This window comes from Conger conger, chromosome 1 (genome assembly GCF_963514075.1).
Source record: "Conger conger chromosome 1, fConCon1.1, whole genome shotgun sequence".
Taxonomy (NCBI): Eukaryota; Metazoa; Chordata; class Actinopteri; order Anguilliformes; family Congridae; genus Conger; species Conger conger.
In genome coordinates this window covers 45,196,919-45,219,191 of record NC_083760.1, presented here as the reverse complement: position 1 = coordinate 45,219,191, position 22,273 = coordinate 45,196,919, and the positions used below count along the sequence as shown (strand labels likewise).

At 42.2% G+C, this 22,273-nt stretch overlaps 1 protein-coding gene across 1 annotated transcript; it reads left to right on the top strand.

Annotated features, from left to right (window-relative positions):
• si:dkey-13p1.4 (transmembrane protein 151B) lies at window positions 1-18,320 on the top strand. Its single transcript, XM_061218721.1, has 2 exons — window positions 1-105; window positions 16,761-18,320. The coding sequence occupies exons 1-2, from the start codon at window positions 1-3 to the stop codon at window positions 18,318-18,320; spliced, it is 1,665 nt and encodes a 554-aa protein (XP_061074705.1).
• The last annotated feature ends 3,953 nt before the right edge of the window (window positions 18,321-22,273 follow it).

Sequence of the window (22,273 nt, the reverse complement as noted above, 5' to 3'; positions counted from 1 at the left end):
ATGCTGTCTCCCGAGTTGGAAACTGACACTGCTGCGGAGGACACGGTGCCCAACACCCCGAACGAAATCGAAGGCACCCCGGCCAGCATCGACGTCTTGGAAGAGGTGAGACTGGAGTTGTTGCCTGCAATGCAGCGCAAATTCTCTGCCCGTGACATGCCATTCTGTACGCTAACCTTGTGTTAACACTTTAAAACCTGTAGCTCCGTACGCAACAAAAATCCCTCATGTGTAGCTCCCACTAACAGTTTAAAGGAGGCTGCAAATGGAACGCCTGTAAAACGCAAACGCGTCTGCCATATTTTGAGGCTGGGTGTGTGTAATAAGTGTGATGCAGGTTGCAGAAGACCTAAAATTGCACCGGGATTCTTTCTGCTCACCGCTCCTCTACAGAATACAGTGCATTTTTTTGTCCAATCTATTGATTGTCATCAATATCTAGGATAGTTGACTCACTTGCACTTAATGGGAGGCAAGATACAGCATGTAGTGTAATTGATATACAACAGAAACACAGATGCAACAAAAGCTTGAAGCTTTCTTGGATTACAGTTTTCCGGAAAGAGAAAATCAACTTGCTGCAGCTTTTTATGCTTTAATTAGTATTATGGATTTGTTTTTTTGGGTTATTGTGTTCTTGTTCCATTTTCCCCTTTTCAGCAGTGAAGGAGAGTGAATATTACAGGACAATTTTCCTGTACTTATTGCAGTTGTTCTCAATGCTCCCATCACAATGATTCTATTCTGGTCAAATCTTCACTAGTAAAATTTGAAGATGGAAACCAAAGTAGAATTCAGAATGTCATATGGTTATGTTCATCTGTGTTTGGAGATCTGCTAATGTACACTACTTGTTCACAGGAATCTGATTCTGAACAGAAGCGTAGCAGCTTTATATCACCTGGATGACAGCAAACATATGCAATTAAATTTGTACATCATATAAAATGAGAATGCTGCTAGGGGGAAAGTTGGCTGCCATTGTTTTTAGCACATACATACATTGTAACCTGCTGTTGGAAGCTCACTGAGGATATCCATGTCCTCAGGTCAACAGTGCAGTAGCCAAAGCAGTACTCCAGGGTTCAATGTGCTTTTTCAAAGTAACCAGATTAATCAGAAGGTTACCATCAAAGCTGCTAGTGATAATCGCATATGTGGCATTAAAAAAAATTACGAAATCATTTATGAATCACAAAATTTGCAATTTTAAAGATTACACTTCACAAATTGAAAAAATTTGAATCGTGTTTGAATATGAAAATGAATATGAACATTTGAAAATGTTCCTAACTTTATTAGGAACTTTATTATTTATTACACATACTTATTCATGTGATTATCTGATCAGCCAACTGTGTGGCAGTATACAATCATATAGATACGGGTCAGGAGATTCAGCTAATGTTCACATTAACCAACAGAATGGGGAAAAAATGTGATCTAGTGACTTTGACCGTGGAATGATTGTTAGTGGCAGACAGGATGGTTTTTGAGTATCTCACAAACTGCTGATCTCCTGGGATTGCGCCTTTATCCAAAGTGCTGTACAATTGATGCTTCTCCTTCACTCATTCACACACACACGCACACACTAACAGTGATTGGCTGCCATGCAAGGCACCAACCAGCTCGTCAGGAGCAATTTGGGTTTAGGTATCTGGCTCAGGAACACTTTGATACACCCAGGGTGAGATCAAACTGGCAACCTTCCGACTGCCAGACTTACCTCCTGAGCCAATGTCGCCCCTACAGTCTCTAGAGTTTGCAAAGAATGATGTAAAAAAACAAAACAAAATCCAGTGAGCAGCAGTTCTGCAGACAGAAAGGCCTGTAATGAGAGTGGTCAGAGGAGAATGGCCAGACTGGCCAAAGCTGTCAAGAAGGTGACAGTAAAGCAAATAACATTACATCACAACAGTGGTATGCAGAAGAGCACTTCTGAACACACAACACATCATAACGCTGAGTGGTTAGGCGACAGCAGTAGAAGTAAAATAAATAAGTCTAATAAATACCTAATAAAGTGTTCGGTGAGTACTTCTTGATTTTATTTTTAAAAATTGGCATGTATTTGTAAATACTTCAAATATTATGGATATTTACAAATAGCTGAGAAGCTGTATTTTTTATTTATTTGTAAGTTATGTGTTGCTTTTGGAAATTCAACCTCATTTCTACATCACAGCAAAAACCAACAGCATAATATTAGTTGATATCAATTTAATGGCCAGTGTATGAAACTTATATGAATTATGGTACCACCAGAACCCTTTACTGTAAGAACACTATGTTTCCATTTTTTACAACCTGTCTCCCCTGAAGTGAAGCATACTTGGTTTGTATGTGCCCGTAGAATGCAAAGTTGATGTGGTCATCTTCACCACCATATCAAAGCATTTTGTTCCTGCCCTGAGGGGTGATGATTAAATCACAATATCTCCTGTCACATGCAGAATATCTGAAACCAAGCGCAGACTCAGAACTGGTTGAAAAGGGAGCGAAGTCAGACAGTCCAAGTTCAATAGCCAGCAAACGGGAGCAACGCAGGATAAACAGTTCATAGTGGATGGACAGGCTAGGGTCCGAATCCAGGCAGACAGGGCAATGGAGAGCAGGTGAGACGAAGTCAAACACAGGCGAGGGTCTTAACCAGAAGATCAGTCTGAGGTGGAAGGCAGGAATGGAGATGGGGCTTGGAGGAGGAGGATGGTGGAGGACCATGGGCTGGGCAAAGGGACTGGAGTAGGATAAAGGAGCTTGGAGCAGGCTTGGAAGTGGGACAGGTAAACACGCGAACAGGAACTGCGAGAGAGCAAGACACGAGCAAGGACCAAGTCATCTGGCAACAAACAAAAAACACTGACAGGATATATACACAGGTAACAAGACACAATTTGGATCAGGTGAGTGCAATTCCACATGTGTCAGGGTTGGGAGGGAATACCGGCTGTGGCCACCAGGGGGGTGCTTTATTACCTTCACCTGGTAGTCATTAGTGCCAGCCAGGTACCTACCTCTGGAGAGTATTTAAAGCTCTCATTTTCGATCGGTCTTTGCTTCGGTGTACACTTACGCTCTGTCACCAAAGCTGGTATAGCACACGGTAGACTCTGGTAGTTGAGTCGGGTATTGTGCTGGGTATCGGTTCTTTCTGAGCCTGTTTCTATTCGCAAAACTATTAATATAGGTAAGGAAGGGGTTCTGCGCGCTGGCAGTGTGCCTTACGCGAACACCTTCCTTGGGGTTGAGTTTCTTGGTTTACTTTTATTTTTCGGCTTGTGTGAGTCCGTGGGTATGGGACGGTGTCCCGGGTATGTACTTTTATTTTTTCCGGAGCTGCGACTCCTGGTGTTTTATTTCTGTGCCTAGTATTTTACACTAGGTTGTACGTTTATTTTGGGTTTCCCCCCGGTTCGGGGGTTGAGTGCTCATGTTTATGCACTCTGTTTTTTGTTGTTATTTCTTCGCCCTGGTTTTGATGGGTAGCTTTATTTTTTGAGCCGTTATTTGGGGCTCTTATTTGTGCGGAGCTGTCTCCTATTGTACCCCGGTCTCTGCTATTTCACTGGGGTCTTGGTGGCGGACACTTATGTGTGTTCGCTCACTTAGGATCACCCTTAGTCGCGCTTGGCTCTCCACACCTCCACGTCACAACATGAGGAAACACATTTCAGGTGCAGGGGGCTTGGTCAAGAACAGGGCAAACTCAAAACATGAAAATGAACTCAGAAAATACATAGAAACAGGAAACCCGGAAATGACTAAGGAACAGAGGCTCGGGATGACAATCTCCCATCTGCAGAGGGGTCACCCAAAGGTCTGACATCATTGCAGTGATCCATATGGCATTTTATTACATTGCCCCAGTTACAGTAGCAGATGCTCTTATTCAGAGTTTTATATAAAATCAGGTCATATAGCTGGACATGAATGGTACAATGGCAGAGCCGCAGCTGAGATCATGGACTTCCCTGTCACCTTAAAGCAGATCAAGGATGCTTGTGCATTGATTGATGGTGCATATTCTGGAACAATGCTTGACACCACTTACCATTTCCATGTACCATTCCATCAACGACACGTTGGTTGATTCACTTGCTTGTAGAAGTATGGTGTTGTATACAAATTTCATTTGTTTCCATATTTGTTCACTACCTGTTGTGGTGGTTCTGAACTTCTATTCTGATGAATTTCCAGGCATTACCCTTGCCGTATTTCTGCCAATTTGGTAATTAATTTCACTTTGGCAATGAAATCAATTCCCTGTCTGATTACCAATGAAGGTCAGCTGCGTGTCTTTCTATTTAAGTCCAGCTTTTATTTGAATCGGGGCTTGTGTGTTGAATTCTCAATTTCATGTCTGTTTTATTTTGTATTTGTTTACTGTGTGAGGCATGTGACTGACTATTCTCATTTACCTGTTGTTCCAGAGTTTATGGGAGCTGAACTCTTTGTCACCTTAGGGTAGAGAGGACAGTCACACTTTCACCTGCACATTTTATTTTGTACACAAATATCAGACACACGACGGTTGGAAGATGGGATTCCTCTGGGAATTGAGCTTCCTTCTGTCTAAGCCAAGTGTTGGGGTTTTGAGGTTATTGCATCCTTTTTTGCATGCTTACTCTCATTGGCTGTTCGTCCACATAGTTATTATTTCCACCTTGTTTGAAAGCTACTCCCTTCAGATTTCATCTAGTGTAATTGATAAGTCAATGTTCCCCCTATCCGTATGAGGAAATTATTCTTGCCGCTGCTGTGTGTCAGTTTCCCATAGCGTGCTGTTTCCAAGTTTGACAGCCACATCTCGTTTACTCTGGTATAGCAAGGTGTTTGTTTTTGTCACTTTCAAAACTCATTGTTTTCGTGTTATCATCATTTATGTCTGTTATTGTGTCTATAGCACTAAAGCTCAAGATGCCGCTGTCGGAGGTAATATCCTTTTAGGGCCTTGCGCACCTGTGATAGTCTGGGGATCTGCGTTAGAGATCCCCATGGCGGTTTGTGTATTTAGGTTACTTCTGTATTGGTATTATGCACAAGATGCTTGTGCTTTTCGTTGCCTTCTTAGTGCATGTTTGTTTCTTGTATTACACTAAAGTTAAATAAACAAGTTTGGAGTTGTCACTCCTCGCACTGGGAGCTGTATGAATCTCCGATAGCCCAGAGTTTTATACGGGAGATCCTCGTGGCTGTTTGTGTATTTATCTCGCTTCCGGACTGGCGGTGGAGCCGAGAAGCGTATTGTAGTTGTGTCAATATTTTTGTCTGCTATGAGTGAAGGGTTTCACCGAGTGTACACTTCTCACCTATGTATAAATAATCCTGTTTCATCAGTTGAATTAGAGTGTTAATGTTTTTCATGTATGCTAGTCTAGGGACAACATTTCCCACAATCCCACAGGACAATTCCGCGACGTCCACCCTGCATGACGTCTAGCTTGGTTCAGCCAATCCCATAATGGCGGGAGCAATAAACTTTCCCTGTATAAGAGCATGCCAATCTCTTTTTCACCTTCTTTTTCGACGCACCCTGTTTCAACGCTCTTTTCTTCACCTCATCTGCTCCGATACTCGGACAGAGGCTGAATTTTCTACCGCGCACCACCAGGCCTACGGACACACCTAGTTTACTACGCGGTAACTTAGTGGCCTATAGCGAGTGGAAGCTGGTGTACGCACAATGCTACATCAGTTTACCACTGCAAACCACAGCAACAAACTTTTCCACCCGGAAAAGGACCTGCAAACAACCCAGTTTTGCGCACCTCTCCAGACATCACAGCACCATCGCGGCTCCTACAAGGACAGCACGTCTTTTGGATCCAGCAATGCATATGGACTCAGTAAAACAACAAACATTCGGGCATAGCCAGTGTTTAGTTTAGTCTTAACTGTTATTGTGAATCTGTGTTTCTATATTTGCTTTGTCTTCTCATTTGAATGTATCCTGTTAGCCGTATATGTACGTGAATTGATTCGCCGTCTTTCGCGCATATACAGGGTAAACTATGCAAGTAGTGCTCTTCTCACAGCTAACACTATCACTCTAACACTCCCACTTTTACCTATCTTGTGGGTAACTTTTAGAACCCAACTCAGTCACGTTTAGTGTTCCGTCCCCGCTCCCTTACACCTGTACCTTGCTCAAGGGATCTACAGGAGTATCTACTCTAGAAAACATGATGTATCCTCTGGTTTATAAGCTTGTCTTCTTGATCCCTGTGCCAGTGTGATCTTGCCTGACATTATAGCAGCGTATGAACATATGGAGAAACTAAGCATGCAAAAGCATGTACTTATTTGGAACATAAAGAGCTGCCTCAGGTGTGCTGTGGAGAACCAGTGTATTGTCATAAAAATAGTATGACATTTTTGCAGCAATTATATTCATTACATTTTACAGATTTGTGTGACTCCACATTATTAGAAGTGAAGTACCCTTTGAAGGTATGCATTTTCCACAGATAACCTAGTCAACTGAACTCTTGCTATGCCATGCTAAGCAATGCAGGCAAATAGTTCAGCTGAAATGAATGTATAACTCTCAGCAGGAAACTTTTCAGCTGTCAGACACATTTATAGAAACGTGTACCCCACTGGCAGGCTATTGATAAAATGCTAAATGGTACAGTTATTTGTTTGTTGTCTATGCCCTGCCTTGCTGTGGTTGATAGATTGCGTCTATTGATTTCATGAAGGGACACATGCATGCCAAGGTGAATTGGACATAGTCAAATAAAGAAGAGAAAGTTCATGACCCGAGATGAGTTTTAAATCTTTAAATGTAGTCAAGTCAGCATTGCTTGAAATCATAGAGGAACATACAGAAATCATGTATAATTTAACTATCTCAATATAGAGCATCCCAGCATGCACATCTGAGTGTTATATCCTTAACTGTATCAACCATTCAAAACCCTCTCATGTCAATAACTGCCATAGTTAATCCTGTCTTGGGTAGCAGTCATAATCTGTCAAACAGGCTTGGATTTTTTGGAATAATTAGATTTTCTGGGCAGGGAACCACACGTTAAGCATTTGATTGAATTTATTTGTATAAATCAGTGCCGCCTCACAGCAAGGAGGTCCTGGGTTCGAATCCCCGTCGGCCTGGGGCCTCTCTGTGTGGAGTTTGCATGTTCTCCCCGTGTTTGCGTGGGTTTCCTTCGGGTACTCCATTTCCTCCCACAGTCCAAAGACTTGCAGGTTAGGCTGATTGGAGAGTCTAAATTGCCCATAGGCACGAGTGTGTGAGTGAATGGTGTGTGTGCCCTGCGATGGACTGGCGACCTGTCCAGGGTGTATTCCTGCCTTTCGCCCAATGTATGCTGGGATAGGCTCCAGCCCCCCTACGACCCTGTTCAGGATTAGCGGGTTAGGATAATGAATGAATGAATGAAATCTTTATTTGCATTCCGGACCTTTGGAAGGTTTTATTCTACAGTGGCTGTTCTATTGCAGTGCTTTTTCAGTGAGTACACAGTATGTGCATTGTTCACTGATGTTTGTAAATCCTGCACAGTCAGTGTTTACCTGGTTTTTGTGTTCCACTAATGATGTGTGTTGTGCGCTGTGGGCTATATTTTCGTTCCGTCTCCCTGTAATTACCTCTGCCTGGGGATGAGCTGTGTGCAGATTACCATCGCATCCTATTCTCCATGGAAAAATGGCATCATGACTGATATCTTTCTGGCTAAATCATTCTCAGTCTTACAGTAATATTTTGTGTGGTTATTGGAGAAGTCTTATGAGGGCTCAGTCTGTCACATGGGAGAGGGCAAGGGCTTTTGGGAGCTTTTGAGTCATGTTGCTTATGCCCAACCCTCCCCGTGTCAGCCATTCTTTTGCCCAATAACCTGCATGCAGCCCACCCTGGTTGTAACACATGGGGTAGGCCCTTTCCTGCTGTTTTACAGCGATGTTTATGACCCATATGTGGCACATTTGAGCCACCCTGCTGAATCAGCACTGACTTGCAGATGTCCATGGCTAGAGTCTGTGCCCAGTTGAAACTTGATGATTGTTTGGCCATAGCTCCCCCATGGTATGAGGGTTCAAGTCAGTAGGGTTTGCTCCGCCTCATCACACAAGAGAAAATGATCACCTGCAGATTACCTGTGCAGTGAGCAAAGGGAAATGGAAGGTAGTCTGCACTCTCCTCAAGTCACCTTTCAGCAATGAAAGCCTGAAAATCTGGGCTTTCCAGTTTGGTGAAAAAGTGAAATATAAGGAAAAGAAAGAAGCATGGTTTTCATGTCACCTGAACATAAATGTATGAACTCTGTAGAATGCTGCCCCACAATCATAAATCCACTCTGTTGCCACCTGTTTTTACGCTAGATGTTCAGACAAGCAAGTTCTAAGTAGATAGAGAGATGGAAGATGGAGGAAGTGGTAATGTAGTGTCTTGTGCCTCCTCCCCTGCTGTGCCATTGTCACAGTCTTGGCACTTAATTACCAACCCTCCATCCCAATCTCTCCAGCACTACACCTGCCCTGAACACATTTGGAGTGCAGATGTCACCAGATTTGGGGATTTTTATTCTTGTATTCTCAAAGGCATGGCAAACCTTCTTCCATCTGGAGGGAGAGATGGAGGAAACCAATTACTGTAATCTGGCCCAGCATCTCCCCCCTGTCTCGCTTTTCTCCCAGGCATGCGCTCACCCAGGGAATGGTAAAAGGGAATAAGCGCCTCGATAAGACTGATTGCTTTCCTCATTAACTGAGTGAATACATTGGCATGAATCTATTCAGCTGCTGAGATTTCCCTGGGTCTCTTGAGGGCTCTCGAATGAAGGACAGGTACCGATTCGCTGAAAAACACTTGTTGAGAGAGGTGGGAGCAGAGAAGGGGTGGAGGTTAGGAGAGCTGAGAAATGGGCTTGTTACTGAGAGATTGCAGGCTCTAATCCCAAGTGGAACACTACACTTGCCATTCTATTGCGCATTTGAGTGAGATAATCAGCCTGAATTGCTTCAGTAAAATTGATCCAGCTGCATGCATTGAAAGCGTGTAAAAACTTAAGCCACTTTGCATAAAGGGCTGGCAGGCCTGGTCCCTTTCTTTGAGAAAAGAGTTCTGTCCTCCCTGCCTGCTGAAAAGAACAGCTCAAGCTAGGTTTTGAAACAGCTGGCACTGTAGCTGGTTACCTGGTCAGACCAGCTCCCAGCTCGACATGGCTTAGCTGGTTGACCAGGTCAGACTAGCTACCTCCCAGCTATGTTGAGAAACAGCTGGTAGCTGGTTGACCAGCTCATACTCAGCTAGACCAGCTCTAGGACTAGCTTGGCCATGCTGGCTGACCAGCTCATACCTAGCTATGCCATGTTATGACCCGCTTTACCAGTTCACTTCTCAAGCTGGTCATCCATGGCTGGATTTTAGAGCAGGGCTTTCGTTTGGGCCTGTTTTAGCTGTCCTGACCAGTTCACTGTCTGTATCGATCCAGGACAGCAAAGTAATTATAAAGCTGCAACCTGGAACAGCTCAGGGAGAAATGCTTCTGCTGAAGAGGGGCGAATATTTGGCAGCAGGCCATGCATTCTGGCCAGGGCTGCCACAGTCAGTGTGTGGGGAGGAATCACAGCCATGGGGCTGAGCTGGAGCTGTCTCAAAGTGCGGACAGTGCAGACACTTGTCCACGTTGAAGACTTTGTGATGGAACATTAGTTAGTAGATTTTCTTCTGCATTGACAGTGACAGTTTTAAGCATCAGCATCAGTCCTCAGGTGTGTGTTTTTCCATAGGGACAGACTTCCTAGGATTTTTGTGCAGACCAGCAGGCTGTACATATCCAGGTAGGTTGCATGACGGTGTTATGTAATGACACCCTTACCTTGGCCACTTGCATTTGTACTTGCCAAATTCAAAATTCAGACAGGGGACATAAGAGAAAACTAGAAATTCAGTGATTGAGAATTGGATGATAGTACAGTAAGTATTTCTGTGTAAACATACAGAAAGTAAATAAAAAAATAACAACTGTGCTCCAACAATGATGGGACACATTTCCTGGCATGGTTTGGGTGTAAGGGTTCACCTGTGTCCTTCTGGCTTCTGTCTTCTCTCATGTCTCCCTGTCTCATTAAAGCTAATTGTTGGTCTTAATTAGATTATTGGTTCCCCTGAGGTTGTTACCAGACCCTCATGTTCAGAGCTCATGCCCCCCCCCCCCCCCCCACTTATTAAAGATTGTTGTTTTTTGAGCTCACTCCTGTCCTACTTGTGTTCATATTCATACAAAAGACAAATATACATTCACATTTCAATATTCCACACAGATAACAGAATACACCTACAATGACGAAAATGTAAATAAAAAAAAAAGAAGAAAACTTGATCCTAGACAACCTGAAAGCGATATCAGGTAGGGCCATCATGAATAACAGGATTTGTCTAAATAGAAAAGGAGTATATAGACTGTATCACTTTAATATCAAATTCACAATTGAGACCTCTGGGCTGTAGAGTGTCAAGAGTAAAAAAATAAAATCAATGAATGATCTGTGTTTTTTGTCAATATTACCCCCTCTATGTAAATGAATAGCTGCTATACCCAAACAATGGAGAGGAGCGACTGCAGAGAGTATTGCTGCGCACATTGTTACAGTATGTTGGCTCTCCTCTGAACATCCACTGTTCCTCTTTGTCGAATAATAAGGTAAGATGTATTGACATCTTGCATGGACAGATTGGTACCTCAGCTCCTTTACACGCTCTGATTTCCTCTCAAAGGGGACGGTATGCAGCTGCTTCATCATGACTTCATGTTTCCTAGACTCTAGCCATGGCTGTCAAACTCACATTTTGGACATTTGCAAATGGAGCATTGTCTGCTAAGACTCAATTGTGCTATATTTTGAACTCAGGTTTAACAGTTTTGAAAACACTGAAAACAAAAAGCGTTGTAGATGGACAGAGTCTGGCTGGCTTCCTTGCTAATTTTGAAAAATGTTGTCATTGAATGAAAAATGGTCCCCAGTTAGTCCACATGGACTGCTGTTGTGCTAACTGTGTTAAGAGTTTTGAAAAAGCTTAATCAGTATTGGGACATGGGTGTGACCAATTGTAAAATACTGGAAAAACAAAGAATGTGTCGTCACTACATTCATCAAATCTACCATACATACATTTTATTTTTTTCAACCGAGCTGCAGGCACTTCATGTGCGCTCTGTCATAAAATTTCGTGCAGTGACAAGTTTTTACCGCAGAGACCACTAGATGTTTGTTACAAAAGCTCTTGGATAAAGAGTGATAAGGCTATTTTTTGTATGTAAATCCAAAGTAAGCAGGCTTTGATACTACACAGTTATCTGTTGAAGAACAAGTTTGGGGATCTACAATAATGTTTCTTGTGGCTTGCTGGATAAAGATTTAATTTATTTTTGTGTATTGTTTTATTATAATGGTATATCATTTCGGCTCTGTTTTAATTTGAACATTGCTATTTTATATTTAGTTTATTACTATTTTATTGGAAGTGCATTTTATATTTTGGACAATGTAATTATGTAGATCTTGCTGTATGTACACTATATCAGGCTGTGATTCTGCAGCTCTGTAGCCATTGCACTGCTTTTTCGATTGGATATTAAATCAGATCCTAAAATAACTTGGTACTTAACTACTTTTACTACTAATTTTACTCTTACTTGAGTAACTTGATCTGTATGTAATCTGTATGTAACTCGAAATGGTACAGTTAAACATAAGACTTTTCTGCTAATTTTAAGGCAAGATTGCTAGATTGTTATTTTTTTTACTATAAATGATAACAAAAATGGCTTCAATGAGTCAAGTGAGTATAATTCCAGGGGTGAACTTTTTATTCTGAAGTAACTCCATGCCATCTAAAGTATCCAACTGCACTGGCCGTTCTGTCTGGTGTTAACAACCATGGGTTCCTCTAAACCACAGGTGTCAAACTCCAGTCCTGGAGGGCCGTAGTGTCTGCTGGTTTTTGGGGTGTTCTAGGTTCATTCAAGACATTGATTGGTTAAAGTATCCTCCCGCCTTGTTCTTAAGGCCTTAATTGGCCTTAATTGGCAGCTGATTGAAACGAAACCACAAAAACACTAGGACACTGCTGCCCCCTGGGAATTCAGTTGAATTTCAGAATGAAGATCGTTCATTTCCACCAAGAAGGAGAAGGCTACAAACACAACCTATTTCCACTGTCAGAAACATTATTAGAAAATGAAAGATAAATGGAACAGTTGAAGTCTTTCAGCGAACTTATCCCTGGTTATGAGTATGCACTTTGTTGTACGTCGCTCTGGATAAGAGCGTCTGCCAAATGCCAATAATGTAATGTAATGTAAAAATCAAGGCAAGGTCTGGAAGACCATGAAAGTTTTAAGATAGAATGGCCCAAGACCTGGTGAGAAATGCTCAGAAGAACCCACTCACCACTGCAAAAAAGAATAGCACAAACAGGTCTAGCTGTTCGCAGGACAACGATACAACATATTTTAAAAACAAAGACCTACATGGCAGAGTTGCCAGAAAGAACAACCTCAACACAAAATTAAGCATCTGGAGTATGCAGTACTTCCTGGAAAGATGGATGAAGGTTTTTGGAATGGCCACCATAGTCCCTAGACTTGAATATTATTGAAAATCTGTGGAGAGATATCAAACATGATGTAAATGAGGAGTGTTTTGAAAATTATTTTACACCTAATAGTGAAGTCCACCAGCATAGTACCCGGCAATTTAATCAGCTACATCCTCCTAAGAGCCTCACCACCAGGGGTCAGTTTCTACTCAAGTACCGTGGTGTGCAGTTGTGGAATGCTCATCAGCACCTAATAAATACTTCTCTGCCAATATTTAAGAACAAACTAAAACTATACCTTCTGTCGTTATACCCAAAATGAAATGAAATGTATTGTTTTCAGTGGTAGGGTAAATATTGCACTTGTGCTTTGGTTTAGTTTTTTTGTCTTTCATGAAGGCAGGACTGTGGTGCCTAAAATTTTGTATGTGGACAGTGGTGTACCTCTGCAGTGTAATACTTAAGTTGCCATACTTTACTGTTTTGGTTTTTCTGTCGGTTTTGTGCACAGGTATAGCGCAAATACTGTATATACTGTATTTGTCTGTGCATATATATATATATACTTTAAAAAATATATTTTATCAGATGTTACATTATAATGACTTGTTTCAGTTTTGTTTTATTACTGCTTGCATCATTTGTTTGGGTGAGATGCCTTTATAATCCCCCATGGGGTTTTTATCTCACCTGCACAATTTGTTTTATTCTTTGCCTTGTACTTCTAGTGTGCTAATAAATAAAACTAAACTAAAACTAAATTCACACAGCCACTGTGCCCTCCATAATGTTTGGGACAAAGATCCATAATGTTTTTATTTGCTCCTGTGCTCTACAATTTGAGACTTGCAATAAAAAGTCACATGTGGTTAAAGTGCACATTGTCACATTTTAATAAAGGGCAGATTTTACATTTTGGTTTCACCATGTAGAAATGACAGCAGTGCTGTCAACATACTCCTCCCATTGCGGGGCACCGTGATCTTTGGGACATAGCATTGTTATATAAATTAGTATTTTTATGCATATCCTTTGCATGCAATGACTGCTTGAAGTCTGTGATTCATGGACATCACAAATTGCTGGGTGTCTTCTCTGGTGATGCCAGGCATGTACTGCAGCCATATTTAGCTCATGCTTGTTTCGGGGGCTAGTCCCCTTACATTTTCGCTTCAGCATATGAAAGTCATGCTCAATTGGGTTCAGATTGGGTGATCAACTTGGCCACTCAAGAATTTTTAATTGTTGTTTAGCAGTATGTTTGGGATCACTCACCACTGGCCAATGAGTTTTTACGCATTCTGTCCACAAGACCTTTTTCCAGAACTGTGGTTGCTCTTTTAAATAAATCTTGGCAAACTGTAACCTGGCCATCCTGTTTTTGCGGCTAACCAGTGGGATGCATCTTGCAGTTTAAGCTCACCAGTGTTCTCTTTCTTCTTAATTATGTTCCAAACAGTTGATTTTGGTAAGCCTAAGGTTTCTCAGTCACATAAAGGCCTCTTTGACTTTCATTGGCACAACGTTGGTCCTCATGTTGATAAACAGCAATAAAAGTTTCCAAAGGTGATTGAAAGCCTAGATGAAAGACTTGATGCCGAGAGCTCTCTTATACCTGCATTAAGGCGGCAATTAAACACACCTGAGCAAATACAAACACCTGTGAAACCATGTGTCCTGATGGTGCCCTGAAATGGGAGGACTATGTATAAACATCATTGTAATTTCTACATGGTGAAACCAAAATGTATAAAAATACCCTTTAGCCAAATAAAATCTGAAAATGCACTTTAACCACATTAAATTCCAAATTGTGTGATTCCAAATCTGAAAATGTGGCAAATCAAGACATCTTTGTCCCAAGCATTAGGTACACATGGACATCTAATATACTGTATGGTCATACTGTGTATGTCCCTAGATAAGACCAATACTGATGTATGATACATACATATATACTATATCCAGATATATGGTAATATATTTTATGACCAAATATGTTACATATTGTTTATGATACATGCATTTTAACATATGTGAGACGGGTGCGTGGGGGGTTGGACCCAAAATGCACGACTCAGAAACAGGGGTGTAATAAAGTCCTGTCAGGGCTTTATTCAGGAAATGTCCAGTGAGCGTATTAAAAAAACAGGCAATGTTCATATACGTAAAATCCAGCCAAAACCAAAGTGCAGTACCGAGGGAGAAGGCAGTCTCGTAATCGGTACACCATGCAAAAAAAGTCCAGTAGCCAGGAAAGCTGTCAGCGGGGCAGAAGTACAGGCGGACGGTAAGCAGGCTCAGGGTCGATGACGGCGGCAAAGTTGTGGTACAGGCAGGCAATGGTCAACAAAACAGAAATCAATAATCTTCGGTCAATAAACAGGCTTGGATCGTAATGGGTAGACAATGGCTTGACAAAACCGCTCAAAAGTGCACAGACAAACAGGAGGCAACAATTTTGCAAAGAAATGCTGTGAAACTGAGCTTTATATGCAGGTGTAGACAGGTGTAGACCATTAGCTTGAGAGCAGCATGAGAATGGAAATCAGGTGTGGAGGATTGACAAGTTAACGAGGTCATTAGTAATCGTTAGTAATAAACCTATCCTGCCCTAGCGTTAGTAAATTAGTAAATGACATGCACAAGAAACGTAAGGTAACATGAACACATTTGCACATTTGCATTTAATTTTGTTTTACAAAAAGCAAGTGTTTAGTTTTATGCGTTCATTTTGAGAACATAAATAAATGTAAATGACTGAGAAAAACTAAGAGCTCAGTTTAAATTCATTACCAGCACATCCAGTCCATAAGAGCAAGATTACTAAAAATAGCTTTTGATATTTAATAATTTATTAGAATATTTACTATACATCCTCAAATCATTTTAAATGACAGATATTTATACATTAACCAGAAAAGTTACAGCCCTGTCAGTTTCAGATTGTCTTCAGTTCAAGTGATTAGATCTATTTATTGTTATCCTCAATTCCTTTGACAGTTCTCAGTAAGAAAAAAAATTAAGCCTCTTGAAGTTAATTGACTGAAATTGCTCATTGTATGCCATTCCATTCAATTCATGTTGTTCTTTGAAGCTAATTAATGGAGCAGGGAGGTAGGTGGGGGTTAATTACAATTATCTTCAGGCTCCAGGCATGAATGCAAGTAATTCAACTGGAAGTGAAGGATGGTCCTGTACAGATCTGGCCTGATCTGCTACACTGTGCCACAGATATGTTTCCTCATTGCCAGCTTGAGGATTTATACCAAGCACTGGTCTGCTCTTATTCATTACATTTCAATGTAGAATCATGCCTCAGGCCCTTGATCTGCTAATGGTAAAATAAAACAGTTAAGAAAATGACGTGGGATAAATGGAGCATTAGAAATGGCCCTGAAATAAATGGCCCTCCACATGGTCATTCATTGTGCAGGATAATTATACTGTATACACAAAAACGTGTGTGGTCACCTTGTCTTATATTTTTTCCATTGAGTTCAACAGGAAGATTTGTCAGGAGAAACAATTCATATCTGGCAGCAGCATGATGGTTTCAGGCTCATTTGATACCTTAGACCCATACTGTATCAGCCTAATTTACAGCTGAATCTAGTTCCACCCCCCAATTCCCATTGAGATCCATTCAAATGCAAAGAGTTATAGTATTGCTTGTAGCACAATCTGAAAATAAGATATCCATACTGTGATGATGTTGATGAGTCACAGACATCAGGAAGTCAAGGCATGCAAAGGATTTGCAAACAAATACAAAACATAAGTCTTTTATTTGACATTATGTTAATTTGTCTCAAACATTGAAATGGGGGACTACATATAATAAGTTCTGTAATTACTACATGGTGAAACCACAATGTATAAAAATACCATTTAATAAAAGCTCTGAGTCTGCACTTTGACCACATATGAACTGTTTGATTACAAAAAGAGAAAATAAAATATTAAATCAGAAAAAGCTGAAAAAGACAAGGTGACCCCAAACCTTTGATATATATAGAGTGGTGTGTGTGTGTGTGTGTGTGTAATGCATGTGTGTGCTTGTGTGTATGTCCATGTGTGTGGCAAAATTGACAATATGCAATAATGGTAAGTGCATTATCAGTTCTGTGCAGTATTCTTAAAAGTGAATAATGGTCATGAATCACTCTCTCTCTGTCCCTGTTGTCTGCAGCAGCAGCCGGTGAAGCAGTCGCTCAGCGCCTCCATGTGGCGGGAGTCACACTGGCGCTGCCTGCTCCTCTCTTTGCTCATGTACGGCTGCCTGGGGGCAGTGGCCTGGTGTCAGCTGACCCGCGTGACCAAGCTGAGCTTTGACGCCTCCGTCACCTCCTCCCTCACGGCCTCTATCTCCTCCCTGCGAGGGGGCAGCGGCCGCTCCATGATCTACCACGACAGTCCCTGCTCTGATGGCTATGTGTATATCCCACTGGCCTTCCTGCTCATGCTGTATGCCGTGTACCTGGTGGAGTGCTGGCACTGCCGGGCCCGCGCCGAGCTGCAGTGCAAGGCAGACGTGGACAGCGTGTACGAGCGGGTGCTCCGTATGCGCCAGGCCCGGCCCTGCGTCTGGTGGAAGGCCATCAGCTACCACTTTGTACGGCGAACCCGACAGGTCACCCGCTACCGCAACGGCGATGCCTACACAACCACACAGGTGTACCACGAGAGGGTCAACACCCACGTTGCTGAAGGGGAGTTTGACTACGCGCGCTGCGGGGTGCGAGACATCTCTAGGGACCTGCGGGGTCTGGAGGGCCACCCCGCCACCCGCCTGCGCTTCACCAAGTGCTTCAGCTTTGCCGGTGCCGGGCCTGAGAACGCTTACCTCAACCAGCGAGCCCGCTTCTTCTCCGAGATAGAGGGGCTGGATGACTACATGGAGGCGCGGGAGGGGATGCAGCTGAAAAACGTGGACTTCAAAGAGCAGCTCATCGCCTATGTGGATCCCGACCGGCTGCCCTGGTACACTTCGCACGTGGCATTCTGGCTGGCCGCCTTGCTCATGTTATCCTGGCCGCTGCGGGTCCTTGTGGAGTACCGCACGGCCTACGTGCACTATCATGTAGAGAAGCTCTTCGGACTGGAGTACAGCAATAGCAGCCCGTCCCCCTCTGGGGATAACATCCCTTTACGGAGTGGCAACTATGGTTTTCCCAGAGCGGAGACTGTTGACAGCACTGAGCTGGAGTGGCACATCCGCTCCAACCGCCAGCTGATTCCCAGCTACTCTGAGGCCATGCTAATGAACCTGGGTGGCTCAGGCTCGGGTTCTGGGGAGACGCGGTCGTCTGACGGCTTCCGGCGGGACAGCTACATAGCCCGGAGCTACGGAGCCTTGGTGCGGGACTGCGAGCGCTGCTGCCATCGACAGGACAGCCATGGGCTGGCAGCTACCAGCTCCAGCTGCTCCTCCATCTTCTCCCGGCACGCCTTCCACTCGCGACTGTCTTTGGACACCTCACGCTTCTCGCTGTGCCGCATGTACGGGTCGCGGCGGACCATGGGGCTGTGGCGCAGCCGGAGCAGCACGCTGACGGAGCGCTGCTGTGTGGATGAGCATTGCTGCCGCTCCTCCAGCCAGCTCGCCCTCAGCGACAGCCCGCCCACTTACCGTGATGCCCGCTTCTTCCCCGTCCTCATCGTGCACCGCCCTGAAGTCTGCGGTGACTCTACCGAGGTGCGCCGCTACTACATCCGTAGAGGGTCCTGCTGCCTGGAGACCTCACTTTAAGGCCTGAAGACCTCACTCTAAGGCTTGAAGACCTCACTCCGAGACCTGGCACTCTCCCTCTGAGGCCTGAAGACCTCACTCTGAGGCCTGGACCCAACCCTTCTGGACCCATTCCAAACATGAGATTCTGAACTGGTCCTCAGACACACTGGCACTCTGATCCCCAGAGACTCTACCATTAGCTCATTCAAAAGCAGGTTGTATATCTCTGTCGTGAGCTCCTGTTCACAAGGGCTTCGAGACTAGGGGAGGCAAGAGCATATTCCGAAGTATTTTGTCATACAGTTCTCAAGGTGCTTTTGTGTGAAAGAATAAAATCATACAGAATCAAACTTGTTGCAGCAAGCAATAAGCTGTGACAAATGAGGTTGCTTTGCAGCCTAATGTCTCTGTCTGGGGTCATAGCATCCAATTTGCCAGAGAACAAACTATACATTCAAACAATTGTACATAGTCCTTGATTTCCAACAGCAATGTCCGGAAGAGCCAATATTAGCAACATTACCGGCATAACTGATAGCTCAGATCCAGTCTAACAGCACCCCCACAGTGCCATTCCTCCTGGATACCACTTAAACATTCACCTGCTATAGTGTTCATGCTTGAGTTCTGTGGTCACCACCTGCTCCTATCCTGAGGCTTACATTCCATCAACAATGGAAGCCGCCCATTGGATGGATACAGTATAGAGAAACCATTCCCTCTGTCATCTGACATGTGTGCAAGATTATTCAAGCTGTCTCATACCAAATCTGCTCATATCTCTGACATCTGCATGCCATTAGCTAAATCAAATATACAGATGTTGCAACATAGATAATCACAAATATCAAGCTGAATTCCTGAATATGCACCAATATATTATCGAATAAAGCTTAGCTTCAGATGGGAAATTTTGTAAGGTGCAAGACACATAGAAACCTGGTATGGAGCTCACAAACCACAGTTCCAGCTTGAAGATGTATCCACTGTTCACTCAGTCAAGATAGACATGATTATAATCCAGTGAGTCATGTCAATTACAAGGCATATATGAAGTTTGACTTATAGTATAACTAAGTTTGTCACATTCATTTCAAACATAGTTTTATGTGCAGGACAACCTTCTTGTGCTACATCTCCATGCAAAGATATGCTCAACTATAGTGCATTGCTTCTTTAAAAACACAAAGAAAGAATGCACTATGGGATGGCTAGTTCCCTGGCTCCAAGGCTCCTTTTCAATTCAGTGTGATTCAATGGTTTCAGAAAGGGACAGTTTGGAATGAGAGAGCCAGCAATCCCGTAGTGCATTGTTACATTGCTATTATAAACAAAGGCCTCATCCTTCTAAAATTCAAGAGTCAAATGAAGGAAGCAGGTTTGAACAGGAAAGAACTGAGAGTTATTCTTAATTTACCATTCTCTGAATTGTTATAAAAAAATTCCCAGTGCAGGTAACCATTTAGCAAACATGAAATGGTTAATATCTTTCTGTATGTTATGGTGTTGTACTGTTTATTCATGTCTAAATCTTGAATAATTTAGAGACTGTGTTGATATTCTAACTCAACACAAACAAATGTTTCATTACAAATACACCAAAAAGATCATTAAAAGTCAGTTACCTCAGTTATTAAGAAAGGTATTTTGGTGCATGTTTCTTTTTTATAAAGACAATGCCTTAAGGAATGTATTTCTTGTTTTGTATATGGATACGTATGTCAAGTTTTAAAAGCACTAGATAGAAAGAATAAAGTAATGTTCTGCACTTAGAGCACAGCCAAGATGCCCTTGTTCTTTGTGTATAAATTGTGTATATATTGTATTCATATATCTTTTTTAGTTCTGATTATGTGGGATGGGGTGGTTATAGAATTTATTTAAATTACATTTGAAGCCAAAATGAATCAATGCAAAATTGATTATATAACTTAATGTATGCAAGACAATGCCTTATTCTATTATTATACCTTGTTTTGTACACAAATTTAAAAACTGTACGTTTCTCTGTATAGATTAACATAACTTCAGACTGATGATGTTGATGGATCACAGATATCAGGAAGTCATGGCATATGCAACAAAATACTAAACATCACTACTTTCATTTACATAATACTCTTGTGTCCCAAACATTATGGTGCCCTGAAATGGGGGGCGGGCTATCTATAAACACTACTGTAATTTCTACATGGTGAAACCAAAATGTATGAAAATGCCCTTTACTAGAATCTGACAATGTGCACATGCCATTTCTTTATTACAAATCCCAAATTGTGGAGTACAGAGGCAAATAAATGTTGGGTCTTTGTCCCAAACATTATGGAGGGCACTGTAGACAAGTGCACCAACACCATTGCTGATTAACACAGAGTCCACATCAGTTAACTTATTTTCTTTACCCAGTTAAGATCCTGTGCATCTTTCATACCTACTGGTTATACAGTACAAGAGCTTGTTGAGCAGGAATGTGTAGATTTAGATTGACTGCAGCCTGTCTTGCCATAAACACAGAGCACTTTTGGGTCTGAAAAGATATCCTGAAAGCCGAGAATGACTTGTTTGGTCCTGAGTTGTGGATGTGTTTTCCCTTCTGATCTTTGCAGCGCAGAGATATTTACTGAGCTCCGCAGCAAAATCTGAGAGACTGCTTTAGAGAGCCGGCTCCTGGTGTCTGGTGATCATCTCCTGAGCTTTCTGGCGCTTTGGTGGATGATGGTGCTGGCGTGCCGTCCGTATGAAGCCCGGAGTGAGAGCTGTTCTCAGATGGCTGAGGGGCTACTCAAATGTACCACGGATATATGGATTTGTATACCAAATGCCATTATGTCATCATATATTGACTGTAAAAGGATATTGTACATCTAAATATACTGTAAGTACTGTACTTACTATTTAAAACCTGTCCAGGATAGTGATACTCATGATAGTTCATGTTTTATTGCTCACTAAAACATCTCTTCCCCAAGGACTTGGTGATCTGAGTAGTTCTTCCCTTGCTGTCTGTCTTATGGTGACAATGGTACTTTGTGATTAAAAAGTTCAATTTGTGAGTTGAAGATGAAGTGTGAGCATGTTTGAAACCAGACATGTTCGTTGCGCTTACAGTACATTACTCTGAGGCAGGCAGCAAGCCTACTGTTCTGAGGTTATTGAAGTTTATCTGTAGAATTAATGCTCAAAAATGAGCTCCCAGTCTTGTAAGCCACAGTGCTTTGGGGAAATAACTGAAAGGAAACACCAGTCCTCAGCAGTACTGTTTCCATAAAGAAATGTTGTCACATTCATTATTTATTCTAAAAGGATTTGAAGATGATTTACATTTACATTAGTTACACTTATTTTCAAGATCAATGTATAACTATTGAAAACTATATTAATTACTTTTGTTTGCCAATTGATTTCATATTGGAAAATCTCAGCAGCAGGACCCTGCTCTGCCTGGATCCTGTTATCCTTCTTGAAAGCATTGGCCGATGTAATGATTGATGATGTTTCTACCCGTAAGGGATGGTAACTCCCCCACACACTGTAGCCAGAGAAACAACCTATGTGAATATTAGGTGGGCAGCTGCTGTTGTGTTGTTCAACAAATAGGCGTGACTATCATTTTTTTTTAAAGTCAAGAATAAAATTTAAATCACTGTGAAATATCCGCTGATGTAGACGTTTTTGAGAACAGTGGAACATTTATTGTTGTTGTTGTTGTTGTTGTGTTCCATAGCCAATACATATGATTAGGCTATGACGAAGAAAAAGTTAGAGCCAATATAATGTGACGTTATATTATCAAAAGGAAAAGTTAGTCAATTGTTAAAATAAAATAGAAATTATAAGTCTTCATACTTTCATCGAAAACCGGAAAGGCTCGATTAGACACGTCTAGGGAAGGAAAAACAATGATCAGGAACTTCAATGTTGGCATGACAACCTCGTCAACAGTGTGCCGCTAAGAGTACCAAACCAGGGAT